This window comes from Haliaeetus leucocephalus, unplaced genomic scaffold (assembly GCF_000737465.1).
Source record: "Haliaeetus leucocephalus isolate CR32 unplaced genomic scaffold, Haliaeetus_leucocephalus-4.0 Scaffold932, whole genome shotgun sequence".
Classification (NCBI taxonomy): Eukaryota; Metazoa; Chordata; class Aves; order Accipitriformes; family Accipitridae; genus Haliaeetus; species Haliaeetus leucocephalus.
This window is the reverse complement of record NW_010973368.1, coordinates 3,337,151-3,360,076: the sequence shown is the minus strand read 5'-3', so window position 1 is coordinate 3,360,076 and position 22,926 is coordinate 3,337,151. Positions and strand designations below refer to the sequence as shown.

The window sequence follows — 22,926 nt, the reverse complement described above, 5'->3', positions numbered from 1 at the left end:
TTGCCTCTTCCCCCCAGCCCAGGTCAGCCAGCCATCTCCCGCCAGCCGGCCCTTTTAGCATCCTTCGGGATGCCCAGAGTCAGCAGAGTCCATGTCCAGCAGCAGTTCAGCTGCATCAACGCGCTCTTCCCACCCTGGTCTGTTATATCTGCTGCCTCCTAAGCTGCCTTTTAGGTTTCCAGTTCCTCCCATCTCCTTTCCCTTCTTCCTCTCCCTATGCTCTGAGTGTTTCCCAGCGCTTGCTGCTGTGAAACATGGCTTTGCCACACAGCTCTCCCGCTCCTCTAACCCAATGCCGAAGACCTGAAGTGAGCAGAGCAGCAACCTCCATGCCGGCAGCATCCGCTGCCTGATGGCCGGCAGCCTGCCCACAGCCTTTCTGCTGGCATTTCTCAGTGCATTTGGAGCCTGCTCCCTCTGGCAGCTCTCCGCAATATCCCATCCTTCCCTACCCTAGCTTGCTGCCAGAAACTTGAGATGAGGCATGGATGCCCTACCAAAACTGTCAACTTTCTCTTGCTAGAGATGGGCTTCTGCTCCTGCTTGGGCTGCTGCTCTCAAATGACACTCAGTGAGTGGTCTTTCCTTACTGTTTCATTAAAAAGCAAGACATTTTATTGGAAATCTAATTTGCATGTTGAGGTAAGCAAAGAAGAGGTTCATGCTTTCCTTGCCTGAAAACTGGGATGAAGCTTTGAGCTTCTCTGGGTCTGTGCGGGAAAGAAAACCGTCTGTGCTACAAATATGCATCTCGCTTAAATATTTTGAAAATACTTAATGGCCATCTGCCGCATAAGCCATTACAGGCTTTATTAGTAAAGTGGGAGACTGCAGAAAGCAGAGAATGGTTTTGGGGAGGGAGAAGTGGAGGGCATTCACCAAAACGTGCAGAGTTTTAGCAGCGCGAGAGTGCTTTTGAATGGCTCCATTTTCCTGAGCAGCTTTCCAAAATGTGATGACTGCTGCCAAAACAAAGCCCATCGACAGGGCTGTTTAAAACCAGGTATGACACTCAGACCTGTGCAGTATGGTAGAATTTGGCCAAGGGGATGGGACCACTTGGGCTTTTCACTCTCTGGAGTCTTCAACTCCAACTTCTTTATTTATATTTTCTTCTTGAGGACAGATTTAAAGCCAAGGTGATGTGCCTTCTATCAGAAAGCCTAGCACACCTTGGGGAACCCTATAGCAGGCAGAAGCGTGTCTCTGCTACACAGCGTCCTGCAGAGGAGTCAGTGATGGAGGTCTCTAAGGAAGACAGGAACATTTGGGGTTGCAAGGCAATAAGGTGGCACAGACTAGGAGCTGGGAACGTGCTAGAGAGCGGCTGTAAAACACAGGGCTCAGGTACTGAGGAGCACAAAGTAATTGTTTCTCTCTCCTGGGGAATGCTGATATTTCACTACACATTTTCTTTGTGCCAAGGTGGGTTGGGAAGCCAAAATAGCAAACGCTCCTCTGAAGAAAAGGGGTTGAAATATTTTATCTCAGAAATTGTCATGCAAAAAAAAAAAAAAGCAGCACAAGGTTTCAGCACACTGAAATGGAGGAAGGGAGTGGGGGGTGAATTTCCCTGAGGAAGAAACCCGTGTTGGCATTTGTAGCTGAGGATCCCATTTGGACTTGGCATTTTCTGAAGCCGGTGGCCCGGAGCCAGGGCTGCACAGCTGTCCTGTACCCAGGGGTGTAGCTGGTTTGAACAGAGCTCTGATGTGATGGGTCCTTTACTTAAATTGTAATTTCAATGTGGACCAAACCCCCTGGGGTCTCCTCTTTAACCTCTATATCCCTCCATTCCTCATTCCTCCGCCTGGCTGGCTGAGCATCCAACACTCCAAATCCTAGCCTAAACAGCACCTCTATGCCCTCACAGCAGCCTCCTGGCTTCCCTCGATGGCTCACTGCTTTCGCTCCAGCCCCCAGCTCAGTCTTGGAGGAGCCCTAGAAAACCTCCCACGTACCTGAAAGCCAGTTAGGTGCATGTGTAATGCCTGGAGGGCTGTAATTCACCATGCAACTCTCCGCTTTGGGAAGTCAGGGAGGCCCCTCAAGTGGCTGTCAGCCTCTTATCTACTTCTGTGCTGTCTGTTAGGCTTTGTCGCAGCACACGTTATGAGCCAGCAGAAAAGATGCAGTAGGTCCTTTCCTGTCAGGCTGCACGTGGCCATCTCAAGATGCATTATAGATACAGCAAATCCTCATCTTAATCCAGCCTGAATCAGATCATCTTGTTGCAGGGCTGCATCCTTATCTTACTACCAGCTGGGGAGAGATGAAGAGATGCTCAGTTTGCCGAGATAGCATTCAAGCTGTGGAGAGGTGGGGAGGGCTCTTGCTTCTCCAGCATTGCCACATCTTTCTGTTCCCACTAGCCTCATCTTGACATCAGCTCTGCATGGGAGAGAGGCTTTTTGGCTCCCTCGCCTTGCTGAAATAACAGCCTCCTCCCTCCCACTCTCTGCTCCCGCAGGATCGCTCCCCCCCCGCTGCCGGCAGCATGGAGAGTGTGCGTGAGCTCCAAAACCCGCTCTTGGCCAAGGCCAACGGGCACCTTCGCAGCAGCTATTCTTACCACCAGCATCACAGCCAGGACTACCCCAGTCATCGCTGCCAAGGGAAACTGTATTCCTACATCTTCCAAAACACTGGCGGTGCCAGGACTCACCAGCTGCTGGATGCCAGTTCCCTGCAGCTGGCCGTTGAAGCCTTGTACGGCCCCAATTTCATCCTTGTGAAGGATGAGACTGCTCTCAAGGCCAAGGACAGCAAGACAGAAAGCTGCGAGACCACTTTTATGGAAAGCAAAGAGGCTCCATCCGAAGGTCCCGATGGGCATGAGGCGCAAGGGTCCTGCCTGGTAGAGAGCGACATCCGCATCCAAACTGTGTCCTACGAGGTGGAGGAAGAGGAGCTCCAGGAGTACGAGGTGAGCTTTGCCAGGTGGGATGGCACCAAACTCCTCCCCTGGTAACTCTGGCCATCAGCCCAAATCCTTGGTCATTTATTCTCCCTTCTTTCCCCAGAGCTTCCCCCCAGACCCTACGATCTCCTGCCTCTCCCTGTGCACTCAATATTCCTTCTTCCTCCTTATCATTTCTGCTCCCTTTTCCTCACTGCAGACCTCAGAAGGAGGTCAGCATCCCTGAGGGCAGCCTGGCTGCATGGAGCAAAGGTGAGGTGGGGCCATCTCTGCAGGACCCTTGGGATATGGGGACCCTTTGACAAGGGCAGCCTGCCACCGCTGTGGCACTCGAGCTAAGGGGAAATAGCAATCTTTGTATAACAGCAAAATTCACAGGCCTGATGGCAGCAGCCGAGAGAAAGCTTTATATATAAAGACAGGACGAATCCTGCAAAGGAAGAATGAGAGCTGGCAAAGCAGGCTCATGCTGCACTCTGTGCCCCACCACAGCTCGAGCGGCAGCACAGAGGCTGGGAACATCACCCAGGACCTTAAGAAGTGGGAGCGAGTCCCCGGAGCCTGCTGGAGCTGATGTCTGATGACCCAGCACAGCTCTGCTGCTTTCGGTGCCGTTGGTGTGGCCTTTTCAGATGGCAGCAGGGGCATCTCCACCTCTGCGTGCCTTCCCCACCGAGACACATCACTTCCAGGCCGGTCTGCGGCTGGCCAAGAGGTGCCCAAAGGCAGGAGGGCTGACCGCAGCTGCTCTGAGCAATGCGCTCGCTAAGGGGACAGGACACGTCGCCCCTGTGATGGAGGCTCCAATTCAACCGCTTTCCCTCACTTGCTAAATTAGTTTAGCAGGATATCGATCTCCTAGTCCCTAATGGGGATAAGGCACTTTTTGTTTAAGTTTGTTTAAGCTGACAAACAGCCAGTTCTGCCAAAGCTGAAGATATTTCAGTTTAAGACTATCTATCTCCCAGGGAAATCCCAGACCCCCAGCAAGCAAGCTCAGCATTTGCTCTGGCAGGGAGCCGAGAATCCACTCCGCTCCTGAATTTGCTGAGCTACATTTTTTCTGATCAAACCAGGCTGAGGAGGCTAAAATATTTTTGAAACTCATTCCTTGAATTTGCAGGTGGGAAACATATGAGAATATGTGACGGGGCCAGGAGAGAGCAGGAGCTGGGAGGAGAGGGGCTGGGATGCAGCCTGCAGGGTGGCACGGGGAGGTGGGCATGTGCTGAATCCATCTGGTTTTGCAGAGTGACTCCTCCAGTGACAGCGAAAGTGAGGATCATTTCCTGATGCTTCCCCCCCGGGACCATCTGGGCTTAGCCCTTTTCTCCATGCTGTGCTGCTTCTGGCCCCTGGGGATTGCTGCCTTCTACTTCTCCCAAGGGGTAAGAAATCCCTTTGCTTGCCTGCATGCATTGAGTGCTGGAGCAAGGGTCCTGCAAGCCACAGCAGCCCTGGAGGGGACCGGGTACCTTTCTGGCTCTAAGGCTCATCTCTGTGCCATGCCCAGACCCCTGAGGGCTGAGGCAAAGGGTGCTCCTGGCTTCTGGATGTGTCCACAACTGCTGTGGGGTTGCAAGTCCTCCAGCGCTTGTGTGGGTTACTGGAGGTCAGGCTTTTCCTTTGGGTCTTTTGTGTGTTATTTAGGGAACTGGGGCTCCCCTTGGCCCCTTGCCCAGGTTCTCACCCTCCAGCCAGGCTCAGGAAAATGGCATTTTCCCACCTGCCCTCCCATTCTCCAGTAGGGCGGAGGTCCTACACCATGACCCAGTCCGAGGCAGCTCGCGCCCCAGGAGTCAGGCTGCTCTGGAGCCTGGGCGCAAAGAGGAGCCTGGTGTCCGTATCACACTAGAGCTTCTCTGTTGCACTTGTTCCTGCCATGCACTGGCTAAACGGTGTGAGCCAACGCCAGGCTGGCAGACGCTGGAGAGGGTGGTGGCCCTCGGACTGCACCAGCTCAGAGGAGCTGCTGCCTTCTTGAGGGTTTAGCCCAGAGCCTGGGCTCACTTCCATTACTGTTGACCCAGAATAATGCATGCAGAGCCAGGGGATTTACTCTACATTTGCACAGATGCTGCTGTACCAAGAATAGATAGGGGGGAGGCATTAAGAAGTTAAATCAAGAAGATAGAAACAGAAATGGAAAAGTATATAACATGAGTACCTGGCACAGAGGCGGTGAGAGGCAGGGGAAGCTTTAACTGATTAGGACCCTGAGGAGGGGCTGATTTCACATTTTTCCACGTGGTGCAGGGTAGCATGGTGCACTCTCCACATGATGATATACTTCGTGCAATTTATATTTAGCTCCATTTGCTATAACTACCACTTCCGTTCACTCACTGAGGCAAGGACCATCTTTTTATTCAGTGTCTGTGCACAGTGAGTGCCCTGATCTCCACATGGCAACTCAAACACAAATAGTAGGTAATACCAAGAGTAGCTCTGAATGCACCCTGAGCGCTCAGGGAAGCTGGAAGTTGCCAGCCCGGAGAGCCAACACCCACATCTGTCTCCATCAATGGCTCCATCAGCACTTCTATAGCAAATAGGCTTCACCTGAAAAACGCATGCAGGCAAAATCAAGTGGCGCAGAGCCAGACCAACAGGCCATGCTATCTGGATTCAGCTCCCTGAGACTAAGCAGTACTCATTATATGTCTGTATAGGGTATATTGGTATCTAGTCAGTACCACACAGCCGTCATCCCATGCACTGATCGTTTGCCTGGTCTTATGAGGGTCCAGCGGACTGATGGACGCCTTGCTGTCTGTCCCCAGCCTTCATGAGATGCACCGGCCAGGGAAGGGGGGCTGACTCAGTAGTGAAATGACTGCACACAGGCTAAAAGGCCAGGTTGGTACTGCTGTGACCAAAGAGCGTTTCTTCTCCTTCCAGACCAGCAAGGCTGTCTCCAAAGGAGATTTCCATCTGGCCAGTTCAGCTTCTCGCCGAGCTCTCTTCCTCGCCGCGCTCTCCATAACCATCGGCACAGGAGTGTACGTCGGGGTGGTGGTAGCGCTGATCGCTTATCTTTCCAAAGGGGGCCACGTATAGCTGCCAACCACATATCAGTGCCGCCCTGGCCGTGGCCCTCCTGGGACTGAGCTTTCCTGAGGAGCACAGGGCGCCAGTGCCTGCAAGGGCTGCTTGCACGGCGTGACTCCGGCTTGGATGCCCTGCGCAGGCTCTTTCCCCTTTCAGACAAACAGTAGAGCCCCATTTTCCCCAAGGCTGTGGAGTGCCACCATCCGACAGCAGGGAATTGGGCACCGGCTTGGCTGCTAGGACCAGGAGGAGCACATTTGCCTGCTGGATGATGTGCAGGAGACATACTGCGTGCTGCTGCTGGGCTGGTGCCACCACCCCTGCTCCAGGGCCACTGTTTTCTCTCCCAGCCCCACAGCCGGGAGATGCACCGCTGGTCTCCAGGCTTGGCCCATGAAGGGGGCACGCAGGGAGAAGAGGGGATACGGCACCGGGGAATGGCCCCGGGAGGCTGGGGTCCTACTGAGGTCTCCAGACTCCCATGATGGGGACAACATTCTCTTCAGTGTCATGGGGTGGCACCTGGCCCCTCAGCTGCAGCAAAGTAGGAGGACAACTGCAGCATGGACATGACCGAAGGGCATGCTCTCCAGATCCCTCTGCAGACAGACCCCTGATCCAGGGGACATCCCAGTCGCTGGCCCATCCCAGGCAAGAAACAAGGAGGAAGACCGGCTGGTGGTTGCACACCATCACTCCCATCGTTAGAGCAAGCTGGCAAAGACAACAAGGTGTTCTCTGTGTTAATAATGACTGTCGTGATAATTGCAAGTAGGAGTCCCCATAAGGTTGGTCTCCCACAGTGCTGGGCCCTGAAAATACTTGTAATGGCAATTTCTACCCAAGAAGTGACCTGGGAGGGGTGGGGTCCTGAAGGACTCCACTCTCGGCACTAGGTCAGGGCCTCACACACAAAAAGGGATGGAAAGAAAAGGCTGACGTGAAACACAGAGCCTGGGGTGGGAGTGCTGTTTGCCAGGGGATGAGATCCAGAGAGGGGGAAGACTTGGAGGGTGCCTGAGACACAGGGGTGACCCCAACACACTTCTTCCCATGCCTTGGAGCGGGGTATCTCCATCCATCCACAGGCCCTGCTGACAAGGAAATCCCATGCATCCCCACTCACACCTTACCTTTGCTAATTCGTATATTGTCAGAGGTGGGTGTGAAGGCAATGACTGCCCCAAAGGGCTGGCATTAAAAGGCCCTGCTTCACTCCCCTCCCCAGCAACCACCTTGACCGTCCCTTGCCCTGGCCATGGCTCCCCTGCCGCCTCCTTCCCCCATGTGCAGGGGGCTGCAGGCAGACTCTGGGCATCCATCACCCCCTCACCAGGGTTTCTGGGCGGGCTGCAGCCAGCTCTCCAAGAGGCACAGCATGTTCCTTGAGCTGGGTGCCATTCAAATGTACATTTCATTCTAGAGAAGCATGTTGATGTCTGCGATTGATGTTGTACTTGAGCCATGAAAGAGAGAAGCACATCAGAGACCTGTTCAGAAGCTGGTCTGAAAGTTCCCATTACGTTTTATAACATGGAAGAGCTAATAAATAAAAAAAGCAGGAAAAAAGACTGTTTATAAGGACATGGAGCTGGCTAGGGAAGAGGTGAGCTTTGCAGGAGTGCTGAGCTCACTTAAACCTGGAGGGATTTATGCAGTTCCCGAAAGAAGTTATAATCCAGCTGGTGTCTGGGCAACTCAAGAGGGAGATGTACTGCAATGTAGATCACAGCAAGCAGCTAGTGCTGGGAGCGGGATGGTGATGTATGCTTTTTGCCATGTGTGGATGGACAAGCATTAGGGGGAGAGAGAGAGACTGGAGCGTCGTTTATGTTCACGCTGCTCTGTGTGTCGTAGAAGCATAAAATAAAATGTGCTTGAAGAGAGGCAGAAAAATATGAACATCAGGAGGGAATAAGCAGGTCTTGCTTCTGATGGTGGACAGAGAGAGACCGAATTTGCAGGGAAGGACTGGGGTGTCCAGAAGGCATGAGGTGGCTTAGAGAGGAAAGATGAGGTTCACCCTCGCCCAGCAGCTGAGGGATGGTTTTCATTCCCCTCTCCTTCGCGTGCTCAGCCTTCTTGGGCATCCGTCCCTCCAAATAACCGAGCAGGACAGGAGCCCAATTTCAGGAGAGGGGACGTCCATGGATGCCCATGCAGCAGGGGTGACCAGACCCACCACCCCCCTCCAGCTCAGTGCCATCCCAGCTAAACCCCTCCCCGCCTCTCCCCCTCAAGCATCCCCAGCCAGGGGCAGGGATGGGGGGGGGGCTACCTGCTGATTCTTGTCCAGACAAAACCATCAGGGCTGCTGGACCAGAATCGGTAATGAGAAACTGTGTTTGCTGTGAATTTGTAATTCTGCCAGTTGGTTCCCTCCAGGGGCTGCCCTGGGTGGGGGGCCAGCAGCCCCTAGCCCACTCCCCATGGGCACCCCGGCCTCCTGCACCCCAACCCACCTCTTTGTCTTTTTTTAATTGGAGACACACGGGGAAGGACCGGGCTAAAGGGCCAACAGAATTAAAGTGTTTTCCGCTAATAGCCTGAATCTCTGATGATCTTGTCAAAGGAGGGGGGAAGGGGCGGTGCCAGAGCATCCCTAAGGGGGGAATTATGCAAATGGAGAAATTAGTTGGAAACAGCCTGAAGGGAAACATGTGGAAATTGAAATCCGAGGACCATCATGTAGACTGCTGCTGAATAACTTATTATAGACTCACAGCGTCTGCTGCAGCTGCCCGAGCAGAAGGGAAGGAAGCAAAAAGGCAACAAGGCACAGCAGCCAGTGAAGATGCAAGCTCCAGAAATTTGATTGAGCTTAAAAAAAAAATAAATGTTAAACTAAACCCTACCAGTGGGTGTGGAAGAGGTGACTCTTTGCCCCCTCCCTCCTGTCCTCCCAGGGGAGGGGTTGCTTTCCCACCTGGGATGCCCAGACCCATGGCAGAGCTCTGTAATGGTCCTGATCCCACAGGGGATACTCAGAAATCTGGGACAAAGGAGGAATAGCCTCGAATTCTGGCAACATGTCTATCCCAGAAAGGAGAAGGGGGGGCAGGGCACGTCGCAGCTGTCGGAGGTGATGCGAAGGGGAGGGAGTGCAGAGATGATCTGTGCCCATGCAGAGGGTCAGTGGTGGAGCGGGACTCCTGCTGGCTGGCGAGGGAGGATTTAGGGTTCTCTGAGCTGGGGGGGGCAGAGGGGTGGTTAAATAGTGATGTCTTACAAGGGTGTACACAGCAACCTGCTGTCTTTCACCAGACCCCAGAGTTTTCTAAAAAATAAGCACAAGAGGTGCTTAAGGGTCTTATGATATATCAGAACAAGCCCCCATTCTCCATTCATGAATAAGTAATTATCCATAAATTAGGACAACTATTTGCAACTGAGCTCCCCGCCAGTGGGCTGCAGGTGCCTGTCCCTGTAAATGCAGGTGCTGTCTGGAATCCCCAACACAGGCACGGTCCCACACAACCCTGTCCCATTGCCCTCCTGCCCACTGCTCCCCAAATGCCCTTGCCCCGGCCCCGTGGTCCCACCAGCACCCCCAGCCCTCGCTCTAAGCCAGTGACACCAAGAAACAGACACAGAAAGTCACCAGAAAGCACATCCCCTGCCCTCTCTCCCAGGCCCATGCCTGGATACCCCTCTCTCGTCTCACATGCTGGGCGGCTTTTGGATTGCGAGAAGTGCCATCACCAGGTGTCCCAGATGCCCTCCCACTGTGAGGAGAAGACCTTGGGGACAGAGCCAGCCCTGCTCCCTGCAGCTGGCTGAACATCCCCTCCATCCCTCCTCTGCCCTGGAGATGCTCCTCGCTCAGCCAGGAGCTCAGGGCAGTGCTGTCTGAAGTGCACTGGGCTTCGGTTTCTTTTTGCAGCAGTGGAAAACATGTCAGCTTCCAGCTTGGGCCCCTTTTGTAATGTCCGCAACACCAAGATAAGCACTTCCCAGCAGGCATTTCTCTTCAGAAGCAGCTAAGGATGGGGCAGATGGAGCCTGTGACAAGGGCAGGGCTGCCCTTTGAATATTGCCCCCTTCTGGGACGCAGCCAGGGAGAAAGCTGCCAAGGAAAAAAGCACTGGCACCTTGGCTGCTGATCTGAGCAACCAGTGCATCTGAGCCACCACCTGCTTCCCCTAGCTCCACTTGCACCGCTCACCCCTCATCGAGTGCTGCGACATGCCAAAACGGGGCCGCGGGCTGCAAACAGAGAGTCTCCACAGGCTGGAGAGTCATGACGAGGGATGCAGGGATCGGGCCATGCTGGATCTTGCTCCTCTTCCCACAGGGATGAGGCGAGAGGACAGAGAAGGGAAAAGAAGTTGATGTGGTTTATGGGGGACACAAGACCCCTGCGGGACTCTGTCCTGGGCTGAAGGGATCTACTGGTGCACTGGTCCTCCCACATCGTCCCAGCCAACCTGCCTCTCCTCAGGGTCATCCCCAAGGTGGGTGATATGAAAACGACCAGTGCGGGTTGCAGCGTGTCCTTCCTGCTGTGCTCCTTCATCTACCTGGGAGGACGCAGCCCCTTGCAGAGGCAAAGCCACTGCCTGCTCTCTGAGCAGTGCCCATTAGCGGGGTAGGATTGTAACCAGTGCTCGTGGGGCAGAAATGCCTCGATTCTCCCCCCATCTGTCATAGAATGGTTTGGGTTCGAAGGGACCATCTAGTTCCAACCCCTCTGCCTGAAGGCAGGGACACCTTCCACTAGACCAGGTTGCTCAAAGCCCCATCCAACCTGGCCTTGAACACTTCCAGGGCAGGGGCATCCACAGCCTCTCGGGGCAACCTGTTCCAGTGCCTCACCACCCTCATAGTGTCCTCCAGAAGCTGGCAAGAAAAGAGACACATGGAAATAAAAGCGGAGTAAGTCCTTCGCCTCACTTAATGGCACAGTCAGTGTTTCCCCTTCACAGTAATCCAGTAAGAAAATAGCTAATTATCTAAGACAGAGCAAATTTTCTATTTCTGCCCAAAAAAATTTTTAAAAAGCACTTAGCAGTGCATCTCTTCACCTGGCTTATCCTTTCCCCTTTGCTCCCCAAAACCAGCCTGCAGCAGAGAGAGTGGGGGAAGGCACAGCCTGTGGCAATGCCATCTCTCCTGGGGCTGGCGGGAGAGAATTTCTGCAGAGAGAAGCCAATTAAGAGCCATCACTTAGGCATCAGCTGCTGTGAAATCAGGAGGCTCATTACCTCTCCTCTCCCCACAGACACAGGCACCAGCTCCCTCTTCCACAGCCTCCGGTAGCCACATGTGCAGGAACGCACTGGGGGGGCTGAGCTGTCCCCATGGGGCAGGAGGACAAGTGGTGCTGAGAGGGGACAGAATGCTAGGTGGGGACAAGGCAGATGCTGTCCCCATGGCCCACCGCAAGCCATGGAGCTTGCTGTGACACATGGGAGAGGTTGGGTTAGCGAGGGTGATGCACTGGAGAGTGTTAGCCTCACCCTCCACTGCCCATCTGTCCCCCTCATGGCCCCCTCCCCACTGTCTCCCTCCATGTCCCCGTGGTGTCCAGGTGCAGGGATGTTTGAGGATGTGCTGATCCTTTAAGCTGACCTCGGTTTTGCTGTAGCTGGTGCCTGGGCTGCCCTTTAGAAGGTGTATCTTAAAGATGCAATTTAAATATCCTCACATGTGATACTTTGGCAGCTTTGGACACTCAAGACTAACAAGTGCCAGAAGCACCTGACTTGTTAGCTCCTAGGCCAGGCGGGGTCTGTGTTCCCCCACCCCAAATGTGCAGAAGCTCCCCTCTGGCCAAGCTCCCCTGAGCAGGGGAGCTGGTGCTGCCTCTCCATCCATGCCAGAGAGCGGGAGGAGATGGGGGCAGCCATGGAAGAGCCTCTCTTCTTGCTCACCCCACCACACTCCGCATGGCCAGGATTTTTCCACCTCCTTTTCCCAGCAAGCAAAAGAAGAAGCCACCCCTGGACCTTCGGGAAGCGGTTCACATGGCTGACTTCCACTGATGCTGAAAACACGGTGCTTCAGTCCTACATGCGCAGGGCTCCTTTCTGCTGCCAGCCGTCCACCCTGCTGCCACCAGGGTCTGCCCAGCTCCCCTTCCACGCAGTGTCATCTCTGTGGCCTTGAAGAGGCTGACCTGCTGGGCTCTCTTCCCGTATGGCTCATCTTCCCCACTGCTGCTCTTCTCTGGAGCTCCCTGGTTCATCCGAGCTTTTCCACATTACTCACTTCCAAAGATGCCATCGTGTCCTGCAGCGGCCGCTCCAGTGCTGGACACAGACAACACAACCGTCCTGCCCCCATTTCTGCTCAGGAGCTTTTCTGGCTGCGCTCAGCTCGCTCCCATCCTTGGGAGCCTTTTGGAGGCTTCCCAGCAGAAATACCCCTGCTCCACAGGGAGTCTCTCTTTACTTTCGGAGACACAGCGCTTAACTGGATTTTAATCCGTTCAGTGTTTGCTGGCTTAATTTTTAAACCAATCTTGTTGCTTAATCAAAAGGTCAGGCAGGACCAAACCCAGTGTCTCGCAAAGTTGGCGTTCATTACAGCAACACCATCGCCTCTGGCAACCAAACTCTCAGCCTCATCTGTGAAGTTGGACTGGCAGCTTTGTGGTTCACAGTCAAAGGATGCTTCACCTGTGCTACACCTTCATGCATGCCGGTGTCGGCCACAGCAGCACAGCTCTGTCTGCACACCAGGAAAAGGCTCCCTGCAACATCTCCGTGTCTTCACAGATGGGTGGACAAGTGTTACAGAGCTCCACAGGCCAACAAATGGCCAACAAAATCTGTGGTTTTAACTATGCCCCTGCCTGAAGCATGGTGCTTAATGTCATCTGTATCATCTGTGATTCAAGTGTGCAACAGGCTTGTGAAATCTGGTTATCAGGGGTTAACCCCTCACAAGCTGTAATGGCATGGAAAGGAAGAAGGCCACCCTACCTCTGGGGTCACTCAGCTCTGCAAGTGCCCCACAAAGGGGTGGCTGCCTTGTCCTGGCATGGAGAGCTGAGGGAAAGCCCCACGGGCAAGGGATCCGGAGCCAGCACCATCCTTCCTGCTGTACAAGCAGGCTCCCTGACTGCCCCCTACCCAGACTCATGCTGCAGGAGAAGTGCTAGGAAGATGTAACTTTATTCTCAAGCGTCTGAGTGTGGCAGGAGGTGTCTGTCGGGCCACAGCTCTCCCACCTTCCCCCAGTGCTGTGGTTACTGAAGTGATGGAGCAGGGATGAGGAGAGGGGCAAAGGAGGAAGCCAAGGAAGGAGAAATTAAATGCAAAAAAATGCAATATCTGCCAAAATGCTACCCTCAAAGTAATATATCGAAGTCTAGGCGCAGGCAGTAAACTCTTGACAGTATTAGGCTAGAAAGATAGAATTTTTTCCTTCCTGAAGTGCTTTCATATCTGCATATTTTCTTCAAAACACTGGCATTTTCCAGATGTTGACTAATGCTAAATTAGCATTACACATCAGCTCACTTGTTTTCTAGAAGAGGAAAGGCAGGGAATGCTGCTTCTGGACCTTGGCCAAACCACTGGGATGATGCCACATCAACAGTTGTCAGGTGGGGGCTGGTTCAAGAAAGGTAAGACGTGTATTAACAGGTTATTAATATTTTAGGAGATCTGTTGGGCTGGAGGGCAAAATCCTGGAGGATCCCTATGAGGATTGATCTTCCATATTTTCACTAGCAAGTTGGCATAGGAAGGAGGGGTGCCTTGCTGCCATTTGCTAATGAAACAAAATCAGGAGGGTTTGGAAATACAGAAGAAGACTGAAGGAACTGGGTTACCTTGAAGGCAGGATGGGTGGAGATGGGATGAAATGCAGGGAGATTGCCAGTAGGAATTGCTGCAGCAGGCAGGGAGCTCCTCGGCCAGCAGGGAAAGGCCTGAGCCATCGCTGCAGCATGAAAAAGGCGAATCTGACCTAAAGATCTACAGGGCAAATTGGTTCAGCAAAAATATGCATGAAGGACAACGGCAGGGCAGCGGTAGGCCACAGCTGGTCTCCGGGAGACATCTTCAGCCACAGCACGTGACAGATGGGTTTTAATGGGAAGAAGGCAGAGAGCATGGTAGGAGAATGGAGAACAGGGATCTGGCCGTAGCTGGTGTAACCTGCCAGGACAGAGGCAGATGGTTCCCCACAAATACCCTGGGGGCACAGGAAGAAAAAGACTCTCGTCTCAACAGCTGGGTTGGCTCAGCAGCTCTAGTTGCTTGTAGCCCAGACCTATGGAGGCAATTATGCAGGGGACTGATCCAAAAGACCCCTTTTTTCCTTTTTCTCCTCATCTTCTTTCCTTCCCTCCCCACATAGATATTCTTGATAATGAATTGCTTTTGGGCTTGTCAGCTCAGGACCAGTTTTGAATGGTGGCACTGACTTTTTTGTCCTCCTGCTGCTGCTACATCTCCACTCTGATGATCCCAGCAAAGCACAGGAGCTATCTTGCAAATCCCAGCCCTTTCACGACCTTGAGATGCTTTTAAGACCAACGCTATTGCTCTTTGCACCCACAAACCAGATGCCTGTGCAAAATCTGGAAGCAAAGCGGTGCTTGAGCTAACACATACCAGGTAAGTGCCCCAAAGCTTTGCTTGGGCATAGTCAACTACTCCCACGGCACAGTGACCAGGCAGGCTCCGCTGCGCTGCATTGCCCACCTCCTGCACCTGCAAACCCCCTCCCGCAGATGCAAATGGGGTGCATTAGTGGAGGAGCAGAGCCCTAAATTGCAGGTAAGCAGGGAGCTGCTCCCCATGGGCTTTGCAGCCCCCTAGCCTCTGTGTTTCACTTACCTTTTAATTTCCATCTTTGCTGGGGTCAGTGCTTTTAAGCACCCACCTCTGAGGGAGTTCGGGTGACCCCTGAGCTAAACATCACTCCACGCATGCAAAGGGAGAGATGTATCAGCTGGTGCCTGGCAGTGCAGCATGGAGCAGCTGAGGCCACCTCAAATTCATCTCCCACCACCAGCTCAACGTGAGAGCAGCATGACAGGTACGAATCAAGTGCTGCATTTCCCCCCACACACTTAAAGTCTGCTCAGCCACAAACTGCATCAGTAAATAACAAGCACCCACCACTTAGGTGGTGCCAACTGGCAGAGACCCACCATGATCCTGCTGCCATCAAGGCACAGGGAAGGAGAAACTTAAGGGCACTTGTAAAACCCATCAGAGGGATGAGTATTATTTTCCCACCATGCCCCACCCAGGCATACAGCTAAGGGCAGAAAAACCATCACACTTGGATCTCTTCACCCATGTTCCTCAACAATGTCTTGCAAGGGGGTGGTGGAGGATGGGGGAAGAGAGCCCAAGGCCAGCACCCAGGAGAGATTCATCCTGCAACCACACCTCACTGTGAGGCACACAACACTCACAGTTCAGGGAGAGTTAGGCGATGGGAAGCAGGAGAAGCCATCCCTCCACCCTGCAGAGCACCAGGTCCCTCCCACCACAGAGGGTCCCCCAGGCTCTCCTGACGCCCATCGACCCCCAGCAGCACCTGGCAGCCACCCACCGTGCTGTGCCATGCCAATGGATGCCCCAGCCACTGCCCTGCTGCTGGGCACGGTCTGCCCCAGGCCCAGGGCCACCCAAATGGGGCCTGTGTTAGCACCCACAGTCAGGAAACACACCCTCCCTGATCCTTCCCTCCACTTAGCTGAGGAAGGGCACACTTTGGGGTTCTCGCATCCACCTTCACGGCCACTGCTGCAGCCACCGCTGCTGCCAAAAGCAACTATCTCCAGCCTCTGGCAGTTTGGAGACACGGGTAATCATTCTGGAGTAATTACCAGCTTACTCCCTCGGAGGAGTTCACTGGTAAGAAGTCGCTGGCAGCTAATTACTCTAATTACTTCCTGACACACAGAGCCTGGGTGCCCAGGGCTCTCTGCAGCAGCACACAGCACTGCTCGGCAGCTCCTGGCTCCCCACGTGCCTCCCTCCCCAGGGCATCCACTGCCCCAGATCCCCTCCTCTGGGACCACGCAGGGTACACGGGTGAGCATGAGTGGTGGTGAAAACCCACTGGCACCAAGGACATGGAGCTAAGTGATACCTGAAGAGATGCCCCACTGGCTGAGCACCACTCCTCTAGGGCTGCCCCACCACATAGCTCAGGCTCAAGGATGCCACAGGATGACCTTGAGCCCCCCTTTCTCGAGCAGGTTGATGCCCAGGAAAGCTCAGCAGGGCTTTCTAGCACAGGTTCCTGCCCCCCCCCCCCAAGAGGCTGGTGATAAAGGAAGCTAGACAGCACCTGGAGCAGGACTGGGCTACAGTAAGGACTGAGAGGTCCCAGACACATTGAAGAAAGAAAAATAAGTTATTTGCAAGCAAGGCTGGGCAGGGTGTGATTGTATCTCCTAACAAGGTCACTGAAGTTCCCTATCCCCCTGCAAAGGCCTGAGGGTAAAAAAGGCAGGACTCAGCCCTGCTGTTAGACCCAGCCTCAGGGGCTGATATTGTAGGTGCAGGGCTGAAGAGGCTCTCCCCTCACAGTTGCAGGGTGCTCTGACTCCCAGCAGCTTTGTGGGAAATAAGAGCAGGTATTGCAGTAGTAGCAGCCAGCCCCACATGCCCTATAGCTCAGTCCTGCACAGCCATGCTGGCAGACACCACAAGGGAGCCCACACACTGAAGGAGACAAGTATTTTTTGAGACCCCCAGCAGAGCCTGGGCAGGCAGGGACCCTCACAGCCCTGCACCCCAAGATGCTGGCAGAGCAGAGGTACAAACAGCTGGTTTCAGCCTCGCAGTACAGAACCACCACTTCAGGGCAGGACCACTTGCTGACATCTCAACCACGTCCCTGCCGACACACAGAGCTATGCCGACTGCGGTGTCCCCAGCCTTGCATCCATCTTGGAGGCGAGTCCTGGCCTCTTGCCAGGGAGCACACAGCTCCTGCCAGGCCTCCAGAGCACCATTGAGCAGATGGTCCCCACCAGGTCCCAGGAAGCAGAAAAGGACCTTCACAGGAGCAGGGATTGATGTGGGCAGGGAGAGCCTGCACACACAAGCCAGTTTTAGAAGCAGACATGGAGGAGAAAGCCTTGCCCAGAAATCACACAAGCAAGAGTAAGAAACTGCACAGGACTAGAAGTGGAAGAGTCTTTATTGCTTTGGTTTCTTACAAGTGAGATACATGCATCTAGGCTTGCTGCAAGGAGACATCCACATTGCATTCAGCTTGCAGCACAGCACAGGGGACACAGAGACACTGGGCACACAAGGTTCGGTCTCTCTGCCTTCTCCCAAGCACCAGGAAAGAGAGACCCTAGGAAAGTAAGGCAGCTGCCAGCTGTGAGAGAGTAAAGGATTGTGTGAAAGGTTATGGCTACAAGACCAGAAAAGTCAGGGACAGCTTCTCCAGAGCCTGCAAAGGACACTGGCTCCGAGCTTAGCATTCCCAGCAGACAGACTACAATGGGGACACAAACACGTCCCCTCCTCCACCAGCCTCTGCTCCCTCTAGGGAAGATCAGGGCAGCCAGAGGCAGGTATTAAGAGCCAGAAAGCCAAGATGGCATCAGTGCTGACCCCAAGCAAAGCTTGTGTTCTCCTTAGCTGGGCAGAACCCAGATCAAAGATGGTCCTTCCTCCCATAAAGCTGAGCACTCCCCAAGCCCCTCCTCACCCACAGCTGAGCCAGCACCGCTCTGCTCACCAAGGGGATGCTGGGCACCTCCGTGCCCATGCTGCACCTCCACATTACTCATTCAAGCAAGTGCCTGGGGCAGAGAGACCTTCACATCCTCCATCCCAAGAGGCCCAGCAGCATCCAGTGACACTGGCATGGTACTCCCTCACTTGCTCACCCTCCGAGCACAGAGGACAACCCCCTGGCTTATCCCCTTTGGGGCAGCTCAGTGCCTTCTCCTTCCACTCCTCCCATCTCTGGGAACAGGCACTGCGCAGACGCTCCCACACCTGATTGAACCAGACCAAAAAGAAAACCAGAGACTAGGAACAAAACAAAACCAAACCGGAACAAATGTTAGAGCGGGGCCCCAGCCCAGGCACCCCACCAGAGAGCCAAAGGGCACGTCAGCAGAGGACCTGTGGCCAAGCCAGCTGGCAACCGGTGCTCAGGCATCCACAAGCGTCAGCCCATCGTGCAGAGCACGCTTCCACATGTAGTAAGTGGAACGTGCCGTGAGCGGGAAGCGGGCACTGAACTCCTTGTAGGTAGGGAAGGTCTTCGACTCGAAGCGCTGCTGCAGGAACAGCTTGGCCTGTGCCTTGAACTGGGCAGTGGCAATCACATCCATCACAAACATCCGGCTGTTGGCTCTCTCTGACATGGCATAGCCCGAAATGGTGGCATTGTACGGTGTAGCTGGCACCAGCTTGTTTAGCTGCTTGGTGGCTACCTCTGCGTGGCACTGAGGCTTGAGGCCTGGCTCCACCCTCAGAGGTGCCAGGGAAGGTACCCGGTTCAACGGCCGGCGGGAGCTGGTCCAGGGCAGGCGATGCTGCCCAAGGGCCCGGCCACTGCCCTTCCAAAACCAGTAGGCTGTGGAGGAGAGAGACAGGTAGCGCACACGGTACTTGCAGAACGGCAGTCGCCATTGCTGGACCTGCCTCTTGGCCATGTCTCGCAGCTGCTTTCTCCAGCACAGAGAGGGCTTGAGCTGCAGGAGACTCCTGGGTGCTGGCCGGTCTCCATTCAGCCTCTTCCTAACAGGCACGCTGCTTGGCTTCAACTGCAGGAACGGCTTGCTTATCGCTAGAGGTTTCTGGCTATCCAAGGGAGACTGAGGGGGTTTGAAGTTGGGGTTCTCCTTGATGGCTTTTCTTCGCCAGTTGTAGTAAGTGGACCTGGAGATGCCAGGGAAGCTGCGCTTGAAGCACCTGTAAGGCACCAGAGTGTTCATGGAAATGCATTTCTCCAGGTAGGATTTGGCTCCTTGCATGAAGATGCCTGCTTGGATGGGGTCTAGGGAAGGACTTAGGGATCTTAAGCTCCCCCCTGAATTTGCTGGCTCATTCACATCAGCCTTTTTTGGGACATCCCTGTGAAGCTCCTGCAACCTGTGGGCCTCAGCCAGAGCAGAGGCATCACCACTGACCATGCTCTGCATCTCATGCTTCCAGGCATAGTATGTGGATCGGGAGATTTCTGGAAACATTTGTCGGAAGTGCTGGAGGGGGATTATATTGCCCTCCTGAAAGCAGGACTGGAGGAAGTGTTTAGCTGCAAACCTGGCAGCCGCTTTCTGCCGGTGTTCACGAGATTGGCGCTTCCAACGGTAGAAGGTGCTCTTGGTAATGCTGTACCGGTCACGCAGGTTGGAGTAGGTCAGCTGGGGGTCACTGTTCAGGAGCTCAAGGGTCTTCATGGGCTGGACAGGAGGCTCTGGCAAAGGCATTGTGGGTTCTAGCTCCTCCAGGCCAACCACGGCCACAAAGTACTGCGCTTTGAAGACCTGCCGGGAGAGCTGCTGCCCTGACCACATGATGTGGAGCGTGGAGGTTCGCGGGCCACACTTCCTGGGTCGGATGAGCCGATTGAAATAGGGCCGGATCTTCAAGTTGCTCATGGGGTAGATGGAGTAGATGTTACACTGCAGTACTGAGGCAAGAGCATAGACGTGCCACATGTTGGCAAAGGTGCCAGGAAAACAGGTAGCTTTGATATCAGCATCGAAGATGGCCTCCAGGATAGCCATGGGGAGGCTTGTCATCTCAGGGGTCTCCTCAGTACAGAGGGAATAGCGGGCAGCCTGCAGCATCACCTTGGAGTCAATCATGCCATTCAAGTAGTATTGCTTGTGCAGCAGCATCTCCACAACTGTACGCACCTGCAGCTCCAGGCTGAGGCTGGGGTTGCCCCAGAGCAGCACACTGGCAGCCTCAAAGAGGCGGTTCCCCTCACCTTTGCAAACCAGAGGCAGCATGTTACTTGGGGCATCCTCAGGATAGAGGCTCCTGGCTACCCGGTCAACTTCCAGCTCCTCTTGGAACTGTCTCCCACAATAGCCAGGCAGGGAGAAAGATGACAGGGTCCTCTCTGCCTCCAGTGCGGCACTGGTGAGGCCCTCCAGACCAAAGCATTCGGTGGCCTCCTGCAGCTCCTGCAGCACAGACTGAACCAGCTGGTGCCGCTGAATCATCCTGAAGGATGGCAAAAAGAAAGAAGTCACTGGAGATGAAGACTGTGCATGCTCCAGACTGCCAGGGGCCAGGCATCCAGGTCCAGCTCTTCCCCAAAGGACAGGATGGGGGAAAAGGGTACAGGAAAGGCCACTGCTCACCCCTCCACCCACACTCTCAAGGACAAAGGAGGAAGCCTGGATCCCCACAGGCAGACCTGGGACAGGGACATGGGCTCAGCTTGCTCTCCAGTGACCTCCTGTGGGCAGCACACACGGCACACAGGCTCCAGAGACACTTGTCTAGGTGAAACTAAGGAGTGATTACATCCATCCAGGTGGGAGGCCAGGTCATCTCCACCCCCTGCGTGCCTGGCTTTGCACCCAGCCTCACCCCTACACCCGTCTCTCCCACCAGTAACTCCATCCCTTTCATTTACCACCCCACTACCAGCACCCAGAGAGAACAGTGCCTCAAAGGGGAAACCCTTGTCATCTCTGCAAGAAGGGACCTGTGACAGAGCAACACTGCGTGGGGGTGTGGAGGGACCCGGCTCAAGGTGTTCAAGCCTAACAGAAGAAGGGGCAAGGATCTTGCCCCCTCCCTCAGAGCAGGGCACTGCAGCTGCACCCATTGCATGCACCAAAAGCTGCGGTCACAAAACGTGGGATGGGAAGCAGAGCCAGAGCCAGCCCAAACCACGGTTACTGCTTCCTGAGCTGACACTAGATGTCACTTGCTGCTCAGCAGACACACACCACCAGCCAAGGAGAAGCCGCAAAAGGAGGGCTTCTCCTAGATCAGGCAAGAGGCAACCCAAAAGCGCAGATGGAACATGAGCGCTGGGTGGGTAGTTCAGAGGCTGTATGGAGCCCTCTTCCCTGCCTGAGCCAATCGCAGTCCTGTCCTCCCTCCCTCCCTTCACATGCCAGTTCCCACTCAGGCAACCCAAAGGGTCAGACCTGCATCCCCCGCTTTGTCAGCTTTTTGACACCTCTGTGACTCTGCCCCCACAACTCCAGGAGCTTTGCTGATGATTGCACGGTCCTTACCCCATGATGCAGTTCCATCAGTGCAACCCTCTTCCACACCTTTTTGCTACCAGCCACCTCAGGCCCCTCACCCCAGCCAGCCCAGTCTCTCCCTCCTGAGCTAGTTTTCTTCCAGGGACCACAACACTTCACTCAACTAGGGAACCCAATCTCCTCCATTTTCTCCTAAGGCTCATTCGCATGCCACCCCCAACATGTAGGGCATCACTTCGCAATCTACTCAATTCACATCCCAGCCGGAGCCCACCTTCTCACAACACTTCACAGGTATCACTCCCAGCTCTGCAGGGAGATGGGGAAACAGCAGAGCCCGGCAGGAAAAGCAGCAGCTCTGCAGTAAAGCAGATGTCCTGCCTGACCTCGCCTAATTCTCAGCCCTGCACACTGCTGCAGATAAGGTTATTATTGCTGCAGCATCTATGGCCCCTGGCCATGACCAAACAGCAAACGAAATGAGGTGCCACAGAATCACACAGCTGCATCCCAGCTACTTCACTGCAGGGAGCCTCCATGCTGCTGCTGCCACTGCCCCTTGCCTTTAATCAGGCCACAGCTAGTCACCAAATCAAATCGACTCGACTCCCCTGCTCCAAGCTCCTCCATGGTCTCCTGCAGGTCAGGGGCCAGGGCCCTCTCTTACAGCTGCTCCCACAGCTGTGGATCATCAGGTATCAGAGACAATACAGGAGAATGCACACAGCTGTGAAGCAGGGGAGATAAACTTGTCCTGAAATCCTGGCCCAAGCAAGTATGGGGTTGTCACTTTGGGTCAGGTCTGCATTGTTTTTCTCCTGGAAGTTTGTAGAAATTTATAGAAGTTTAGAGAAATTTTGACTAAGCCTGTGGTGAACAACATACACTCAAGGAGCTGAGGCAAAGGCATCCCTCAGGAGAGCTGCAGAGCTGGCAAAGCCCAAGTCCTCCTTCTCCATGGCCTGCCAAACCATTGCAGCAGCAACCTCCTGGACAGCAGAGCCAGGAAAGGCAAGACAAGCTTTTCCCCTTGAGGGGGTAAGGAGCTGACACAGGCTAGGGAACTTCAGCAACCATCCTGGTCTTTATGGCCTGGTTGGCAGTTCCCATCCCCTTATAGCCTGTGGGGAGAGGGAGGGCGAGGAGAGCTGAAGGGCACAGTATTTAATCCTTTCCTTCAGTGTTAACCCCACAGCTTCAATGTCACTGCCAGCTCCTGCTGCCCAGAGCAACAGGACCTCAAAAGCAATCCTAAGGCAAAACCCACAGCTAAAGCAGCACAGATGAGCTCCCAGGGCAGGGTGGAGAGGGGCTCAGGTAAGCCAGAAGCAGAACTCAGCCAGATCAAACCTAGCAGTTCTCAACACAGAGGACCTACTGCAAAGGGAACATTTTTCCACACACACCCCCAGCAAAGCCAGCTGAACACGACAGGCAAGTGCTCCCTAAACCGCCTCAGCACCGAGTCGACCAAGGGAGCTTTTCACCACTGATAAAGGAGGCTTTACCTAACCTGGCTGCTTTTGCATTGTAACAGATAAGCAAGCACTTGCAGATCACGTTCCTTCACCTAAACTGATGGGCTGGTGGCATCCAGTAGTGCAAGTTCCCCGAGCCAGCCCCAAAAACACTCCCGCCAGCAGGAATCCAGGAGACCGCAGCCCCTGCCGCCCTGGCTGCCCGGGACCACCAGTGCCTTGCAGGGGCAGGGGTGTCCAGGCACCCCAGCCCAGCTGGGTTAGGTGGCTCACTTCCCAGCCCCAGCTGCGGGCTCAGGCCATCCCAGCAGTAAAGGCTCTCGTTTGAGAGGAGGAGGTTTGAACCACCG

At 54.4% G+C, this 22,926-nt stretch overlaps 2 protein-coding genes across 2 annotated transcripts; one reads left to right on the top strand and one right to left on the bottom strand.

Annotated features, from left to right (window-relative positions):
• Nucleotides 1-2,497: 2,497 nt before the first annotated feature.
• SYNDIG1L (synapse differentiation inducing 1-like) lies at nt 2,498-5,980 on the top strand. Its single transcript, XM_010583706.1, has 3 exons — nt 2,498-2,926; nt 4,171-4,308; nt 5,822-5,980. The coding sequence occupies exons 1-3, from the start codon at nt 2,498-2,500 to the stop codon at nt 5,978-5,980; spliced, it is 726 nt and encodes a 241-aa protein (XP_010582008.1).
• Nucleotides 5,981-18,065: 12,085 nt separating this feature from the next.
• VRTN (vertebrae development associated) lies at nt 18,066-22,691 on the bottom strand. The gene is made up of 2 exons (XM_010583705.1): nt 22,669-22,691; nt 18,066-20,094 (listed from the first exon to the last, which is right to left on the bottom strand). Exons 1-2 carry the CDS (start codon nt 22,689-22,691, stop codon nt 18,066-18,068), a joined length of 2,052 nt encoding a protein of 683 aa, XP_010582007.1.
• Nucleotides 22,692-22,926: the final 235 nt, after the last annotated feature.

Coding starts and splice junctions, on each gene's coding strand:
- SYNDIG1L (XM_010583706.1), top strand. CDS start 2,498: ATGGAGAGTGTGCGTGAGCTCCAAAACCCGCTCTTGGCCAAGGCCAAC. Junction 2,927..4,170: donor AGGAGCTCCAGGAGTACGAG/GTGAGCTTTGCC, acceptor CTGGTTTTGCAG/AGTGACTCCTCCAGTGACAG. Junction 4,309..5,821: donor CCTTCTACTTCTCCCAAGGG/GTAAGAAATCCC, acceptor TTCTCCTTCCAG/ACCAGCAAGGCTGTCTCCAA.
- VRTN (XM_010583705.1), bottom strand. CDS start 22,691: ATGCCACCAGCCCATCAGTTTAG. Junction 20,095..22,668: donor CCACCAGCCCATCAGTTTAG/GTGAAGGAACGT, acceptor GCCATCCTTCAG/GATGATTCAGCGGCACCAGC.